This window comes from Tetrao urogallus, assembly GCF_951394365.1.
Source record: "Tetrao urogallus genome assembly, chromosome: 20".
Lineage (NCBI taxonomy): Eukaryota > Metazoa > Chordata > Aves > Galliformes > Phasianidae > Tetrao > Tetrao urogallus.
Window position 1 is genome coordinate 3,489,612 of NC_136833.1, and position 15,519 is coordinate 3,505,130.

A 15,519-nucleotide genomic window follows, 5' to 3' on the forward strand; every position below is an offset into this window, starting at 1 on the left:
GAACTGTGCTGCGTACTTCCTGTGTTTTTACATTCATTTTTTTTCCAAAAAAATCTCTAAGTGGCTGATTTGGAGGTGAGCCTTTTGGCCTGAGCTAGTCTGACTAGCTTTATTGGAGGAGTTAGAAAGCTGCAGGCAAAGCAGTGCAATGGGCTCCTATATTGACCAGTACAGGAGCCTGAGTAGTAAGACTCAGGATGAAGAGCTTAGAGTGAGGTTGTTCTGCGTGACCACTTAATATGTCCTGTTAGATTCAATGGCATTTACTGGTATTTTTCGTGACACGGCTCTTGCATCTAGCTCTTCCAAACACTGCAGCCACTTGATCATTCTTTTTTTTTACGTATGGACTTGTATGTTTTGAAGGCTGAAATATGTGACGTGTTCTGTTCCAACTGAAAACCATAGATAGGGAAGTTATTTAGTACATTAGCAAAGTTTTTAACAACCTTCCCTGTTTCCAGCTTCATTTTTACTTAGAATTACTCTATGAACTACCCTTTGTTCCTAGCATTTGTGGAAAAGATGTGGCTAGGAGCTGTGAGTCATCACTGGTGAATTTGTCTTTCTTGCTGGTTCCTTGAGTTTCTCTTTGGCTAGAAATGTGTCCATCATCAGCATGCGAGTGCACCCATGTTGTTTTGATAGCAAATTGTGTTTATGTGATGTGTTGCTTCTCAGATTCTGCAGAAAGTACTGCTCGGATGCAATGAGAGCATGCTGGGAACAATGGCACTGACAGCTTGCCAGTTCATGGAGGAGCCTGGAATGGCCGTCCAGGTGCGCGAATCGAAGCATCCTTACAACAACAACACCAATTTTGAGGTAAGTTGTGCTTGTTTTGCAGCACGGTGGGATGATGTGACTTGAAGACAGAAATACCAAGGTGATTGGAGCAGAAATATCACAGTGTTCCTGTGTATAACCATATGGCTTCTGTGCTTGGAGCACTTGGGGAATAACCTGTTCTGGAATAATTTTGAAGGCTGACTGCAGCCTTGCCCTGTAGAGAAATGTATTCAATAAAGCACTTGGATGTGGAAAAATCAGTAACTTAAATGGTTTTAATATGCATGTGTTTGAAGCAGCACATATACTTAAATAATTTCAGGGCCTTCATGAAGAAATGTTTCCACCTTTCATCCAAAAGTCTGTTTCATTTGACCTATTACTTTCTTATGCCATTAGGTGAAAGCTAGGAGTGGAATTCTTTTTTTTTTTTTTTTTTTAATTATTTTTTGCTCATGCAAATATAGTGATTAGTATCTCTGGGCAATCTTAGGATTTCTAACTTCTAACAACTCTGACTTCTGACTTTTTAAAGGCATGCAAACCTTTGGAATCTGGCAGTAGGACTGGTATCAGCAACAAATACTACCTTCAAAAAAGCAAAGCATTGCCAGTGATTAATTTTACACTTCTTAACACCAATAGGCCACGCTTTGCAGTTGTTAAACTAACTGCTGGTGAACCTAATGAAGAATTTTTTCCCCTCCCATGGAGGCACTGTAATGGTCCTCCTACCCCTTTTGTTTGTAAGGTGTGAGTTAAATAGCTTCTTGACAATCTAGTGTTACAAGATGCAAAGATCACATGTTTATTTCTCAGGATAAAGTTCAAATTCCCGGTGCTATCTACCTCTCAATCAAATTTGACTCTCAGTGTAATACTGAAGAAGGCTGTGATGAGTTGCTCATGTCCAGCAGCAGCGATTTCCAGCAGGACCGGCACAGCTTCAGTGGCTCTCCACAGAAATGGAACGACTTTGAGCTTCCAGGTGAATATGAGCTGTCTTAAAGTGCAAGAGCTGAATTGCAGAGGTCTGATACTCCACAGGAAAACTACCGAAATATGACAGTTAAATGTGGATGTTACTGACGTGTGGGGAGAAACTCGTTTTCTTGTCCCAGTCTGTTTGCTCTGACAGGCTTCTCCTGCATTTGCTTTTTTACAAATGGGCTTATCTGTTGCTCTGCCACTTGACACATTCCATACTGTTCTACTTCTGACCTTTTCTTCCCCTCCTCACTCAGACCAGTCACTTAGCTACTGGAAACAAATTTTCATCTTGATTCCATTCCAGAGCAGTCCTTGTTCTGCACGATACTCACATTGTTTCTGCCTTGTCTGACTTTCCACAGGAAGCACATTTTTTTAAGCAGATAGGCTTATCTCTGGTCTCTGTGCTCTACTAGTGCTCAGAGCAAACACAGAGAGCGTGCCAATGCCTTGTCTCCAGTTGTTGCCACTGAGCACAGCTGAAAAAATCCCTCGCTTTGCTGACAAGCTCAGCCCATATTCTGTAAGCACATATTTGATAACATGCTTAGAAAATGCCAGCAGTCTGAGGGCTGTATGGAGAAAGCTGCATGGCTCCCATGCTGCTCATGTTAAACTGTGTTAACCCACTGAGCTCTGGAGCTTTTGACATGTGTACTGTCAGTAAATAGATGTAGGAACTTCCACAGTTTGAGTTACGAAGCTCTGGTTGGAAATCAACGTGCATAGAAGCATTTTGGATTTTTATGAACTTTTTTCCTTCCTCCTCTTCCTCCCAAATAGCTGCAGAGGTTTGCCAGGAAAATGAACTTTGAGGCCCATTGTTTTGGAGCAGCCTTGGCTGTGAAACTTGAGTTTCACCCTGTGAACCTTCAGCTCCATCCAAGGCTCTCTGGATCGGGTCTCTTGATTTCCCTCAGCAGCCTCTAGCTGATCCCTGGCACCAGGAGGTTTCTTTGCATCTGGGGACAGGGCTTTTTGGAGGCTGTCATTGCTGCTTAGGAATAAGAGTGAGCAGTGACTCCATTTTGTGTGGGAAATGGGAAAATAGATGGGTTTGGTTTTTTGTTTTGTTTGTTTAAGTTATTATTACTAATTTTTAAAGCTTTGTGTTTGGTTTTCTTTACCCTCACAAATATTTTCAACATTTTTCATCCAGTTGAAACATGGAAAATTGTGCACACAATCGTGTTTGGCCCAGAGTGATTTTTCATGTAATAGAAATCAAATGTAAGCTCTGGGCAGCTCTGGCATTGCAAAGCACAACAGATAAGGTGTTTGTTCAGCAGCACAGCTAACTACCAACGTTCATCTTTGTGAAGCCATAGGTGCTACAGTGAGAAGAACTTTCTGCATGTTCCACTGGTTGATCACAAAATGATCCAACATTTTGGTAGCTCTTTGAGCATTGGGAGGTTAATCATTTGGTTCCCTAAAGCAGAAGTCCGCAGTTTTGTTTGCTAACATGAAGAGCAATGCAACTGCACTTCCACAACATTCTGCCTTTTGATGAATGGACAGTGAACTTGGCTGCCCAGGTAGAGGTTATTTCATAAATCACAGTTCATCCATAGCTCAAGGAGGAAAAGTGGAGTTGCACTGCGTGTCCATAACTCCCTCTTGTTCTGTGGAATTGGCATCACTGTGAGAGATGTTATCCTGCAGGCATTTGTGTGCAGCATTCTGCTTCAGCTTTATGCACTTCATCATTACAAAACAGCAGCAGATCATCACTTCCCTTGAATGATGACATCAGGGATGAATTTATTGTCATGAAAAACTGAATAGAAGTCTGTTAGTGGTAGCAGACGTAGACACCAGTAACGTGGATGCCCTCCCTTTCCTTGCACACAGGAGACACTCTCTATTACCGATTTACTTCTGACATGAGCAACACAGAGTGGGGCTACAAGTTTACAGTGACAGCAGGTCATCTGGGGAGGTTTCAGACAGGTAAGCATTGTTCAGAATGCATCTGGGAGGACACCTTTCAGTTGTTTTGCCAAACTTGCTGTTATCTGGGTTTGGTTTTTTGGTTATTTTTTGACTTGGAATTTGCATTCTTCAGTGTTTTGGAAATACATGATTTGTCTCATTCAGATCGAAACTTGACTGATGTCTCTTATTTGCTGTGACTTCATGCTGCAAATACCCAATCTTTAAAGAGATTTAGAGAAAACAATAATATTACTTGCATTCAAAGTCTCGTTGTATGACAGTAATTACACGCAGGATTTAGGGAACATTCCCAGGTGCCGTAATTGGAAATAGATATCATTTTAATTGCCTTTTTAACAAGTAGTTGTCCATTAGAAGAGACTGTTTCTTGGTCTAATTTGTAGATAACAGCATGGAAGTTAGTTTATTTTAGAATTTAAGTGTTTTTAATGGAAAATGAAGCTGACTTGTAATCAGCACACCCTACTGCGTATCACACGATGCTGAGAGCCTGGTTTTGATTATCCTTTCTTGGGCAAAACTTTGGTTTGTTCTGTGTTTTTATTCTTGCTTGCTAGAGCAGCGCTTTGTATATGGAGAGAACTGTGGGTATCCCTACAAAGTAAAAACTGTTCATTCTTTTTATTAGGGTTTGAAATCCTAAAGCAGATGCTGTCTGAAGAAAGGGTAATTCCTCACCTCCCGCTGGCCAGGATCTGGGAATGGCAGGTGGGGGTGGCGTGCCGTCAGACCGGCCACCAGCGCCTGAAGGCCATCCACTTGCTCTTGAAGATCGTGCAGTGTGGTGCCCAAAGGTGAGCGTGTGATTCTGCACTTCACACCGTGTTTGATTTGTACCATTGCACAGCCTGACAGCGAGTTTCAGGAAGGATAGGTGTGCCTGGTGTGGGTATTCCTGCTGGAAATGGGGGGGGGGAACGTTGAGACTTTGTAGTCTTGAAAATGTGTGTGGCTGCATTAACTCAACAGCTCAGTATCAGTGCTGATGCTTATCTCAGTTGTGCCCTTTTGGTTTAGAGCAAACCAATGAAAAGACAGCATTCTGCTTGCATACGTGGATTAGAGAACACAGGTCAAAAATCGTATTGTATCAATTGCATAGAATTACTCTTTTTAAATTTTTAACACACCAACCTGCATTCAAGTCTGAAAAACTGATTTTGGTACCAATATGTAATATTGGTAATATAATATGTAATAATAATTTAAGGTAATTTCAAGCTGCTTTAGTTTTTTAGTGTTATTTGTATTGTTTTTCCATCAGAAAACATCTGCTTTGTCCTGTGGACACCCGATTTAATCACTAAAAGAATAAGACCGTGTTGTGCTCACAACATTTTTCTTGTGTAATCTGATGCTAGATTCCCTCTCCCACTACTGAACGATATTTATCATCCTGCCTGCTGAATAAATGATGTTTGAATTGACTTGCTTTATCTCAGGAGTAGGAAGGAGGCAGGATTGGAGCTATTTGTAATGAACACTGTCTGCCCAAAACAGGGGTGTCAGCTGCCCTGTGATGGAGCTTGATGTAGTGCAATTTCAAGCAGTGGAGCTGGAGCATTAAGCAAAAGGATGTATGTGGTTATTTTAAAGCTTTCATTTGAGGAGGCTGCTGAGTTTTAGAAAAGTCATTTAGATACATTCATGGATATGAGATTTTCTTCACTTTACTGATTCAGAATGAAGCTTGCTGCACTTGAACACCTGACTGAATTTAGATCTTTTAAATGCTTCTACTTCTTCCTTCCTTTATACATCTAACGTTCAAAATGTATGGTTTTGTTCTTCTAAACTGAGGTGGTGTGGGCGTGTTGTTTTTCCTCAGAAGGCATCAGCTCATGGTTACTCACTGCTTCATTTCAATGACCTTTTTCCAGGGACTGTGACCTCACGTTGCTGAAGCCACTTTGGCAGCTTTTCACCCATATGGAAAACAACATATGTCATGATGTGACCAAGCCTGGTATTCTCCTTCCTCTTCATCGTGCACTTGCAGAACTCTTTTTTGTTACAGAAAACAGAGTTACTGTAAGCAGTTCCTTTATTTATATCCCTCCTCTCCCCAGGGCTGCAGTTCAGTGTCAAACTAAATGTGGTTTTCCTTTATCTTGGCAAAGTACTTGAGAGCTTTTGTATACTTGAGAAATAAGGGCAGCTTTTTCTTGTGGAGTCTGGGAGCAAATTCTAATAGAGGGGAATTATATAGTTGCCTTATTCATCGTGAGTCTTTGGTAACAGTCATGACTTTTCCTTGGGCAATTAAGGCAAGATCTGCTCTTAATTATGAGAGGAATGCAGATCTAATGATTAATTTGAAGGGATGTGAATGTGATTCTCTTTGGGTTGATTTTGCTTGTACTGTCCGTTATGAACCGGTTTCTGCGATCACAAACTGTTCTGGTCCAGGAGTCTTGTGTGTAGTTCAGATGCCTTTGATCAGGACTGTTACAATGATCAGCATTTTAATGTTAATTAGGACGATGTCTTTGGTAGAAGCGTTGGTGCTCATTAAATGCTTTGTGTTGTAGGAGCTTGGATCTCTACAGGAGTATTTGCTTGCCTTAAATTCTGAAGATCATCTTCATCGCTGCACAGCACAGGTAATAAAAAGGCTGCACAACTCCAGAGATACCTTTTTGCAATGTTGTCTGGCAGACAGAAGTAGCAAATGCTTTCTGATTGCACAAAAGCAGATAGAAGCAGGGTGGTGTTTTACTGATTTCTGTGGAAATTCATGCCAGGATTTCTTTACATTTTTGATCAGGGTAGCATATTTGATGTGACTCTGGTGTGTTTTTTTTTCTTCTCCCTTCCAGGCCCTGAGAAACATTGCTGCTATCAGCCTTGCCATTAACTATCCAAACAAATCAACAAGTTTCTGGAATGTTTAATACTGGCTCAGGCCGGAGTGCATGGGATAGAGTAGTTTGTCCATAGGAACCTCGGAACAAACATCTTAACTCCGTTCAGGAAAAGTTCCTTCAGCTTCAGTGTATGAGCACTCTGCAGCCTTCCTTCCTTCCACCTTGATGTAGAATTTGTAAAAGTAAAAGCGCACTTTGATGAAAAAGCACATCTTGAAGTAACTCACGCGTCGCCTACAGTTATGTATGCACATATTGTAGCATGTTAGAGTAAACAAAACAACTTTTGGTTTCATTCAGAGGAAGTAAACAAAAGAAGGTAACTGAAGTATGGGAATGGAAGGCCCCCCCGCATTGGGATCATCTGCTCCCAAGGAAAATTGATTGGTGGAACCTGAAAACTTTGAAAATGTTGCTCAATTGAAGGATGCCATCAGCAGCATCTATTTACCAATGGAGTGAAATAGGCAAACCAGAATCTGGTGGGCTGATGTGGAAATGGTCCACACTTGAATCTTGCCATGCTTGCTTCTGCTTTGAAGGCTACTACATGGGGAAAAACCTTTTGATTAATGGTAATCTACAGGTTGCAGAACAAATTCTGGGTGATTGCATAGCAGTTAAAGGATTCCAGAGCATCCTTGTGCAAGAGATCGATGTTTCTCCTGTTCTTTGACTCGATCAACTGGATCATCTGTTCTTACCTTTATTTATCTCTCATGGTTTATTCCAAATAGTACAGATTGCAAAGGCTGGCCTCCTTCACTAAGCAGTGCTGAAATGAGGACTGAGAAACTTGCATATTTCTCAAAGGTCATATCATTACAAGAAGTTATTCAGGAGAGATTTTTGTTTTACAAGTACTGGTGGCATACAAAGGGCCTCCTCAGCAGTGTTGGGAACTCGAGCTCCCAGCTCTCCGGGTGGGAGTTAATGATCAATCTCATCTTACCTTACACAGCAATAACTGTATTAACGGACATGGAATGAATTGCAGACCTTCTACACTGAAATAAATTGGCTTTTTTCCTGCTCAGCTATGCTGGTTTTTCCCTTCCCAAAAAGTACAAAGAACGTGGAAGGATCTGGGGATGTATTTTGTATTTTGTCTTGTCAAGTATGAATTCAGAGAAACTCCTCACGATCATTATTCTGTTCCCTTCCTCACTTCAACATTAAACTCCTAAAGAGGCAACCAAAATCTTCAATAGTGGAGTTTAGCTAACTGTCTGTAAGTTGGGTGATGGCAAGGCTCTGTCAGAAGGGAACATGCTTGGTGCCTCAGTGTGCACTGAGCACACGAGCAATGCTTTTGTGAACAGCCTCTGAATGGATGGGTTTACCAGCTGGGGCTGGACGTACTTTAAGGGTGGTCCCATCTCCCTCTGGGAGGGAAATGCTCAGTGTGCTTCCCCCTTTCCTTGGATGACCTCTAGTGTTGTGGTTAAAGATGTATTGGCTTCTTTCTGTTCAGCCAGGGGACTGGAAGTGAATGCTGCTGCAGGAGATGATGGTGAATCAGGCTGTCAGTATTCTGCCTGAAAGACTCAAAGCTGAAGACCAAGCAGTGCGGTGCTGAAGCCATTTCCTTCAAGAATGGAGAGGCCCTGTTAACCTGTGTGAATGCCAGAAGTCAGGACAAACATACCACTTATCAAAGGTGGAAAGGATGCAGAGAAATACTGCTGTGAGACCCCTCCTCGAACGTACTGTAACTGAAAGCTGAAGCTCTTCCTTCCAGAAGGAGCTCACAATGGGAAGAGAATTACCAAAGTTGTGGCGTATCTTGAGCGCGTGGATCGTTTTGTTCCCACATCCAAGCAATGCACTGGAGTTTGCAGTCTCACTGCAAGGGTGAGAAACCAGCTGCTTCACACGTTCTAAAAGCGTGAGCAGATTCTGAGTTGCTGCACCACGAGATGCTCGGTGTGCTTCAGGGACAGGTGAGCTTTGTGAAATTGCTCTTCTCGAGCAGTAGGACTTCCTATTCACTGCCTCAGTGTGAATCCGTGGCCAAGCAGCCAGGGATCTGCAACGGGCTGATTTGCTAGGGCATGTAGCATGCTGCTGAGATCTTCCTATGTTTTAGTCCGAGAAGGCTTTTTCTTTTTTCACATCAGGGATGAAGACTGTAAATAAACCATTCGTAGAACCTGCGATGGCTCTGTCATAGTCGCGTTATTTCTGTTGGACTGCCTTTTTGCTTTCTGTCTGAAGACATGAGGCTGCGAGGAAGACCAGGAGTGGCCAGTGATCCTCACTCGGCGCGCCGCTTCCTTACTCTACCAGCAGTAACTGGCCTTGAGAGTCACCTCCTTGCCCCGAGGGACTGCCTGGAAACATTGTCCACTAACTATTATTTCTACCCACTAGATGGAACTGAAGGACTGTGACCTGAGTTGACACTGAATCTGTTGCTGCCTTACAACTTAATCATTCATTACAGATTTTTACGAGACAAAAACACTTGATATTTCTTTTTTCCTGATAGTTTTCAAGAGGATGAGATTACCGACAATGAATATTCGTGATCAGTCATATTTTGAAAATCCCCCAGCAGTTCCGAATGGATGGAGATGATGATACTACTGAATAGTAGAAAACTGGCTGGAAAACAGGAATGCTGAAAAAAAATGTGCCTAATATTAAAAAATAATAATAAAAGTAGTTGTCCTGCCTGAATCACCTCTGATACGTTTAAGAGAAACCACGTTGTTCGTAACGATACCTTTGACTTGCTTTCATTAAACACTTAAAAAAGAGAGTTTTATAATTTCTTTTAGTACGGGTTTACTACTTTGCGATTTTTATCAGTTGTTTGAAATATATCAAACCTTTCAATTTATTCCAGTTCAGTTCAACATGTACAAAGAAAGCTACAGATGTGGGTAAAATATGCAAATGCAGAGAAATATATTGTAAAAATTCTATAAAAACAAAGCCGTGTAACGCAGTGTCTGTTCTTTGTTTGCTTTTCTTTTCCTCGCTGAGTGTTAATTGCCTCAATGTGCACTGAGACACCCAAGGTTTGCCCCATGAATCTTCATTCTCTGTGCCTGTAAGTAAACCTGCTTGTCCTCGTGCATCTGCTCTTGCACCAAACTATGCAGGACACGTAGGACTGGAGTCTTCTTTTAAATTCCAGCCCTGCTGTTTACATTCCAGCAGCCTTATCCTAAAAACAAAGTTTTACCCTGGCTGCCCCTTGGTTTCGGTGCCTGAGATGTTTACTGAAATCAAATCTGGGGCCCCGGGTGCTGCCCCACGTGGGGCTGAGATGTGCCCTGTACCGACAGGGCTGTCAGCAAAGGTGCCCACCCGCCCCCATTGCTCAGAGCTCATGTACTGAGCTCTTTCTACCTAGGAAAGCACAAGTAACAGAAAGCTGCTCCTCAGCTCAATCCTGCTTCCCTGTCTGACCTTCTGTAAATCTTGCTGGTTTTTTAATGTTTGCAGTGCAAATACACAATATTTAAGTTTTCATTGTGTGAAGGTGAGGGGGGAGGGGGGAATCAGTTCTAGAAAAGCTAAAGAAATAGGAAATCAAAGTGACTGCCAATATTTGTCTTCTCCAAGAAGAAGTGTGATGGCAGCATTGCTGGCAGGAGGAGAGACCTCCCGTGTGCCTATGGCCAACTCCTGGGGCTGCAGTGCTTATCTCTGATTGAACTACAGGAGGAATTAAGGTGTGACTTAACACACGTTCAGAAGCAGGCTTGGGATGGGTTTTATTGCCCTGCAACCCAAGCACAGCAGCTGATAGGAACTTCTCAAAGCAGTGTGTCTTTCTCTTGTGCCTGTTTGCAAAAGCACCAAAATAGAGCTGAGTTCCTGAGTCAGGAGCAGCACTGAGTCAGGAGCCCTTCAGCTCGGGATGATCTGCAGCTCTTCCTCACATCACCCACCCACGGCCATTCATTAATCAGAAATGTCAGTGGTTCTGCTCAGACCTTGGCATCGCATTGCTCTGATTGGGCTTTGTTCCTTCCCGGCAATTCTCCGTACTTACACAAATGTTTCCATTCCTTCGTTGTATGAGAGTTAATAATTAAAAGAGGAAAAGAGCTCTTGGCGTTTCATTGGCCAGTTTTGGATTTTATAGCACACCCTTCTCGCCTTGCTTTGAAAAACCCCTGTTTTGTGCTCACAACACCCCACGCCGTGCCAAGCATGGTGCCTGGGGACACCTCTACTTCTTGATGGCATTTTGCAGGGTGTGCTCCGGGCTCCTCCGTTCCAAGAGTGACACGAATCTCCACCTGGGGAGCGCAGTGCAGCTGTGTGTTCATTCACACCACGAAGTCAAAGGGTGATTCCACTCCTATGTGAATTTTGCACTGATAACGCTTATGGCTGCTGATGGTTTATAGCTTTCCTTGAATTAAATTTGCATGGAGGCAAGAAGGGCTGTGCATGGAGGAGTGTGTCCAGAAGGGCTCAGCATGGTGACACAACCACCGCCACTCCCCAGCAGTGCCACCACCACCGACGGTCCCCATAGGGCGCAGGATCCCAAGAGCTATTGCTGGCTGCTGCTGCAAGAGGATTTCTTCTGCAAAGAAATGAAACAGACAGTTGCTTTCCAGCTTGTTCCTGCAAACACCCCGAGCCCTCGCCAGGCAGCCGTGCTGGGAACAGCCTGTTCTATGGGACCGGGAAGCGCCTGTTCCCAGTCAGGCGATGAGCAGCACAGCCCGGCTGCCACCCCCACAGCTTCCAGCTCTCGATGGCAGCAGGAGGGGGATCGGCTTTTACATGGCCTGACAGCGATAGGACGAGGGGGGATGGCTGTAAGCTAAAAGAGTGGAGATGCAGATTGGATGTTAGGAGGAAATGCTTTACTCAGAGGGCTGTGAGGCCGTGCAGAACGGAGCTGTGCGAGCCCCATCCCTGCAGGTGCCCCAGGACAGGTGTGCACCCAGCGCTGCTTTTTTGGCTCCCCAACCCGCTCGTAAACCACCCTCGCTGCACACGGAAGGGCTTTGCGCAGCCTTTTGTCAACAGGGCCGTCCCATTGCTATAGCTACGGCCCCTCTGCTGCTGGACACACCTGTTTGTTTTTCCAGCTCCCTTCTATTGCCCTCAGATTTCTCTGCCACCTAAACAAAAATAAGGAGAGGAGCGTTGCCCCGGCCCTGTGCGGGGCTCTCTTTGCCCACTCCTACATCAGGAAGCTGCCTGTTCCCCCAGGACCTGTTCTGTGCAGGCACACTTTGTGAGCTGCTCTCCGCACAGCTCTGGATTTCTATTTTGTACCCTTAAAATCGCTGTGCTTACGGTGGCACGGGGATAGCGTGGTTGTTGTGATGTTCCCAGGTGACTCAGTATCCTTGGAACCGGGATGGGGATGGAGCAGGAATTGCAACAGATGCACATTGGGTTTTCCTCATGGAATATTTTCCTTCTCCTGCAGAAAACCCCCCACAATGTGGATATAGCGCCCACCCGGGCAGCAAGATCCATTCTGGATTCTGGGTTTGGCACTGCTGCCTGGCATTGCTCATTAAACACCTCGATCCTGTGCTGACCCATCACTGGGAGCCTTCTCAGGTGGTTGCATCCCTCCTTAGGAGCATCCCAAAACCCCACAAACCATATGACTTCAAGCACTGCACCTCTACGTGCCCAGGGAAAACATCCCCTCCATGTGCAGACCTCACTCCCGTGTGTTCTATGGAGCAAATGAACCCAAACGAAGGCACTGTGGTCCCAGAGGTGGGAATGGGGTGGAAGGATTTGGCCCTACGTCTGCCAAAAGGTGGGAGCTGGGAGGGAAATAATTACACCAAACCTCTTCCTTCTTCGTCCCAAATATTACTGCTATTTGTTGTCCCGCTGCTTTGCTGCTTCTAAATATTTAATGGGCTTGAAATTGAGTTTGTTTTTTTTTTTATTAAGGTGATGTATTATGTGCATGGTGTGTGTTGCCATCTGCAGAAATAAAGACTTTTCATCATAGAATCCTAGAGTGGTTGGGGTTGGAACCCCCCAGAGGCCATCTGCTCCCATTGCCTGCAGTGCACAGGGGCACCCACAGCTCCATCAGCACTCAGAGCCCTCCAGCCTGACCCTGGGGTTCTCCTTGCGCCGTGCTACTGAGCTCTCACACCTCGTCCACCCCAAACATCGGGGCTGAACATTGCCTGAGATCCCAGCTGCTGGGATCGAAACACACCGCGTCCCCAGTGCCTGCAGGGACGAGCTCAGGAGCTGCACACGTGGAGCACAGGCACACATCTGGGCAGCGGCTGCAGGGGATGGAGGTGAAAAAAAACCCTCCAGTCTTTTTGCAAGAAATTGCTCTGACTCCTTTCAGTGCTTCCATGAGGCTGAAGGGAGAGCAGTGACGGAGCACCGCACGGCCGCAGCTGCCGATTTACCCTGCAGCCCAATTTATCTTGTTAAAAAAAAAAGGAAAAAGAAAAAAAACATCCAGTTTTGATAGTTCAGATTTCCAGCAATGGAAAATTCACGGCAGCCCCGGGGCTGGGGAGCCAAGAGCAAATTGGCGGAACTTGTTGAAAAAGCGTCCCTCGAGCTCTTTTCCACTGGAAAATCCAAAAGCTTTCTAAAACTGTTGATTTCTCATAAAACCTGAAGCAAAACACTCTTGGGGGGGATAACAGGGGCGAGAAAAGGTCTTGACAATGTTGGAGCAGCCCGTGTCGCTCTGTCAGGACAAATATTTACATTTTTTCCTTGTCAAGTTACCCTTGTTTTGAAAGCGTTTGTTTTATTTGCAGCTCCGTTACCACACTTTGAAAAACCACAAAGAAAACAAAGTGATTTTGCAGAAATACGATGTTCTGGCATACGCAGAGCGCCTTCATTTTTTTATTTCTTCCTCAATTTCTGTGAATTTTCCCTGGGAAAGCTGACATTTCGGAGCCTTTTCCGAATGAGAAATCCCAGCACTGCCTCCAATCCCCCTTTGCTGAGCTGCGTCTCGCAGGAGCAACAACTCTCAAAGGGTTAACGAAGGCTTGTGTAGGATTGGAGCCATCTGCATCGCTTCCTCCCCGCGTGCTCAAAGCCTCCTGGAGCAGATGCTGCTCAGGGCTGTGTGGCATTGCTGTCATTAATGAAATACAACCCATCTATAGCACTACAGGTAGGGGCTGCACTGTGTGCGAGTGCTGTTTCTATAGGAAAACTTTTCTTGCTTGGGAGTGGGTGTGCGCGGCCCCATGCAGGTGATGTGCTGTCCTGCCCCATGTGGGGACTGCAGTGATTTCCTCGTTTTGGGAGAAGATTTGGGTAGTTTGAGAATTTTGGTGATTTGTGCAATTTAAGGCTCAGAAAAGGGTGATAATTAGCTGGGTGAATAACAGAAAAATGGAGTCCTGTGGCAGAATCCAAGTACCAGCTTGAGGTCTAGGTTTGGGATGCAGATTGCCATTTTGGCAGTCCCAGAGTGGGATGCAGCAAGGGAGGCACAGATCCCCCAGCATCAAATTTGGGATGCCACTTATCTAGGGCTCCCGACACAATCCATCCTAAAACCCAACACCTTCCCCTCCTCAGTCCTTTCCTGCTGTGATGACAGTGTGCTGTGATGCACTGGAGTTCTGTTGGATTGGGTTGTGTTGGGTTAAGTTGTGTTGGGTTGGGTTATGTTGAGTTGTGTTGCGTTTTTGTTGAGTTGGGTTGGGTTATGTTGGGTTGAGTTGTGATGAGTTCTGCTGGGTTCTGTTGTGTTATGTTGGGTTGGGTCATGGTGAGTTATGTTGGGTTGTGTTGGATTGGACTCAGCATGGCTGGGCTGAGCTCTCTGCTCACCCTTTGGGTTCAGCCCTTTGTGCTGGCAGGGATGTTCCTTTGACATCACCTCTCCTGAGTGCTTCCTTCCTCCCATCCGCTCTGACAGCGCTGCTCCGCCGCCTCCTGCCCAGCAGCTGTTCTGTAGCACAGTGATTTGACTGCTTGGTGACGATCCATCCAGATGGAGCGGGGCTGATGGCCTCCTTCTGCCATCTTTTTTCCATATACAAATCCTGTGCTGAAGCAGAGCAGCCGAATCCTGTCCCCACATACAGCCCTGCTGCTCCCAACCTTGTCATACTCCCAGTTAAGCACTTTGCAAGCCTGCTGACCCATGCAGATGTTAATTGCTGTTGCTGGGGATGCTGTTTGTGTGGGGAAGAGCAGGGTATGACCCTGAGCTCTAACAACCCTATTGAGGTGCAACCCTGCTGCACCGTTCTGCTCCCAAATGGGCGGCTTTTTGAACTCATTTTGCCCCCAGATTTGCATCTCTCCATCAGCACAGTGACCTCCATCAGGGACAAGAAATGGCTCTGCCCAGCAACTCTCATGAAGGGTTCTGCATCACCCCATGCTCCAGCAATCCCTATTGGTGCAATCTCCACAAGGGCCAAGAAATGGCTCTGCCCAGCAAACCCCATGGAGGATTTTGCATCACCCCATGTACCCCATCGGTTCTCTGGGGCTGCAGTCACAGTGCAGCGCTGGCACCTGGGCTGGACAGCATTTGCATTGAAAATCCCATCTTTGAAATGCAAAAGGCACCCGGGCTGCACGCAGGCGTGCTGATGCAGCGTGGAGTTTACAGCACCGCCTAAATATTTACGCAGAAAGCTTTGTGTTCTCCTCTGCTCCTCAGTCTGGGGGCATCAGTTTCCTGTGAGCGGGGCAGTCCCAGCGGCCACAAAAGGAACGCAGAAAGGCTCGGTGCCCGGCGCACTCCTCCCACAGGATTTCTCTGCTTTCAGTGCCGTTTCCGAGCACTCGTCGCTCCTGCGCGAGGGGAAAGTTGGCAGCTCCCTGCACTATTGTCCACCACCTTATGAAACTCACGGATTTGGGCTGCGTTTCTGACCCAGTGCCTTATCGGGGCTCTGCATCCTGCTGGCACCGCGCTGCGCCCCGCTGCAAAACGCACGGCGTGCAAAAT

General features: G+C 45.5%; 1 protein-coding gene across 1 annotated transcript in view; it reads left to right on the forward strand.

Moving 5' to 3' along the window:
* The window catches only part of ZZEF1 (zinc finger ZZ-type and EF-hand domain containing 1), a gene marked incomplete at both ends in the record, with an annotated part of 50,508 nt that extends 43,876 nt beyond the window's left edge, over positions 1-6,632 (forward strand). Inside the window, 7 exons of the mRNA XM_079545012.1 lie at positions 682-825; positions 1,609-1,777; positions 3,634-3,732; positions 4,367-4,532; positions 5,619-5,769; positions 6,270-6,341; positions 6,558-6,632. Coding sequence (XP_079401138.1) covers positions 682-825; positions 1,609-1,777; positions 3,634-3,732; positions 4,367-4,532; positions 5,619-5,769; positions 6,270-6,341; positions 6,558-6,632 — 876 coding nt within the window. The remainder of the gene's footprint in view (positions 1-681; positions 826-1,608; positions 1,778-3,633; positions 3,733-4,366; positions 4,533-5,618; positions 5,770-6,269; positions 6,342-6,557) is intronic.
* Positions 6,633-15,519: the final 8,887 nt, after the last annotated feature.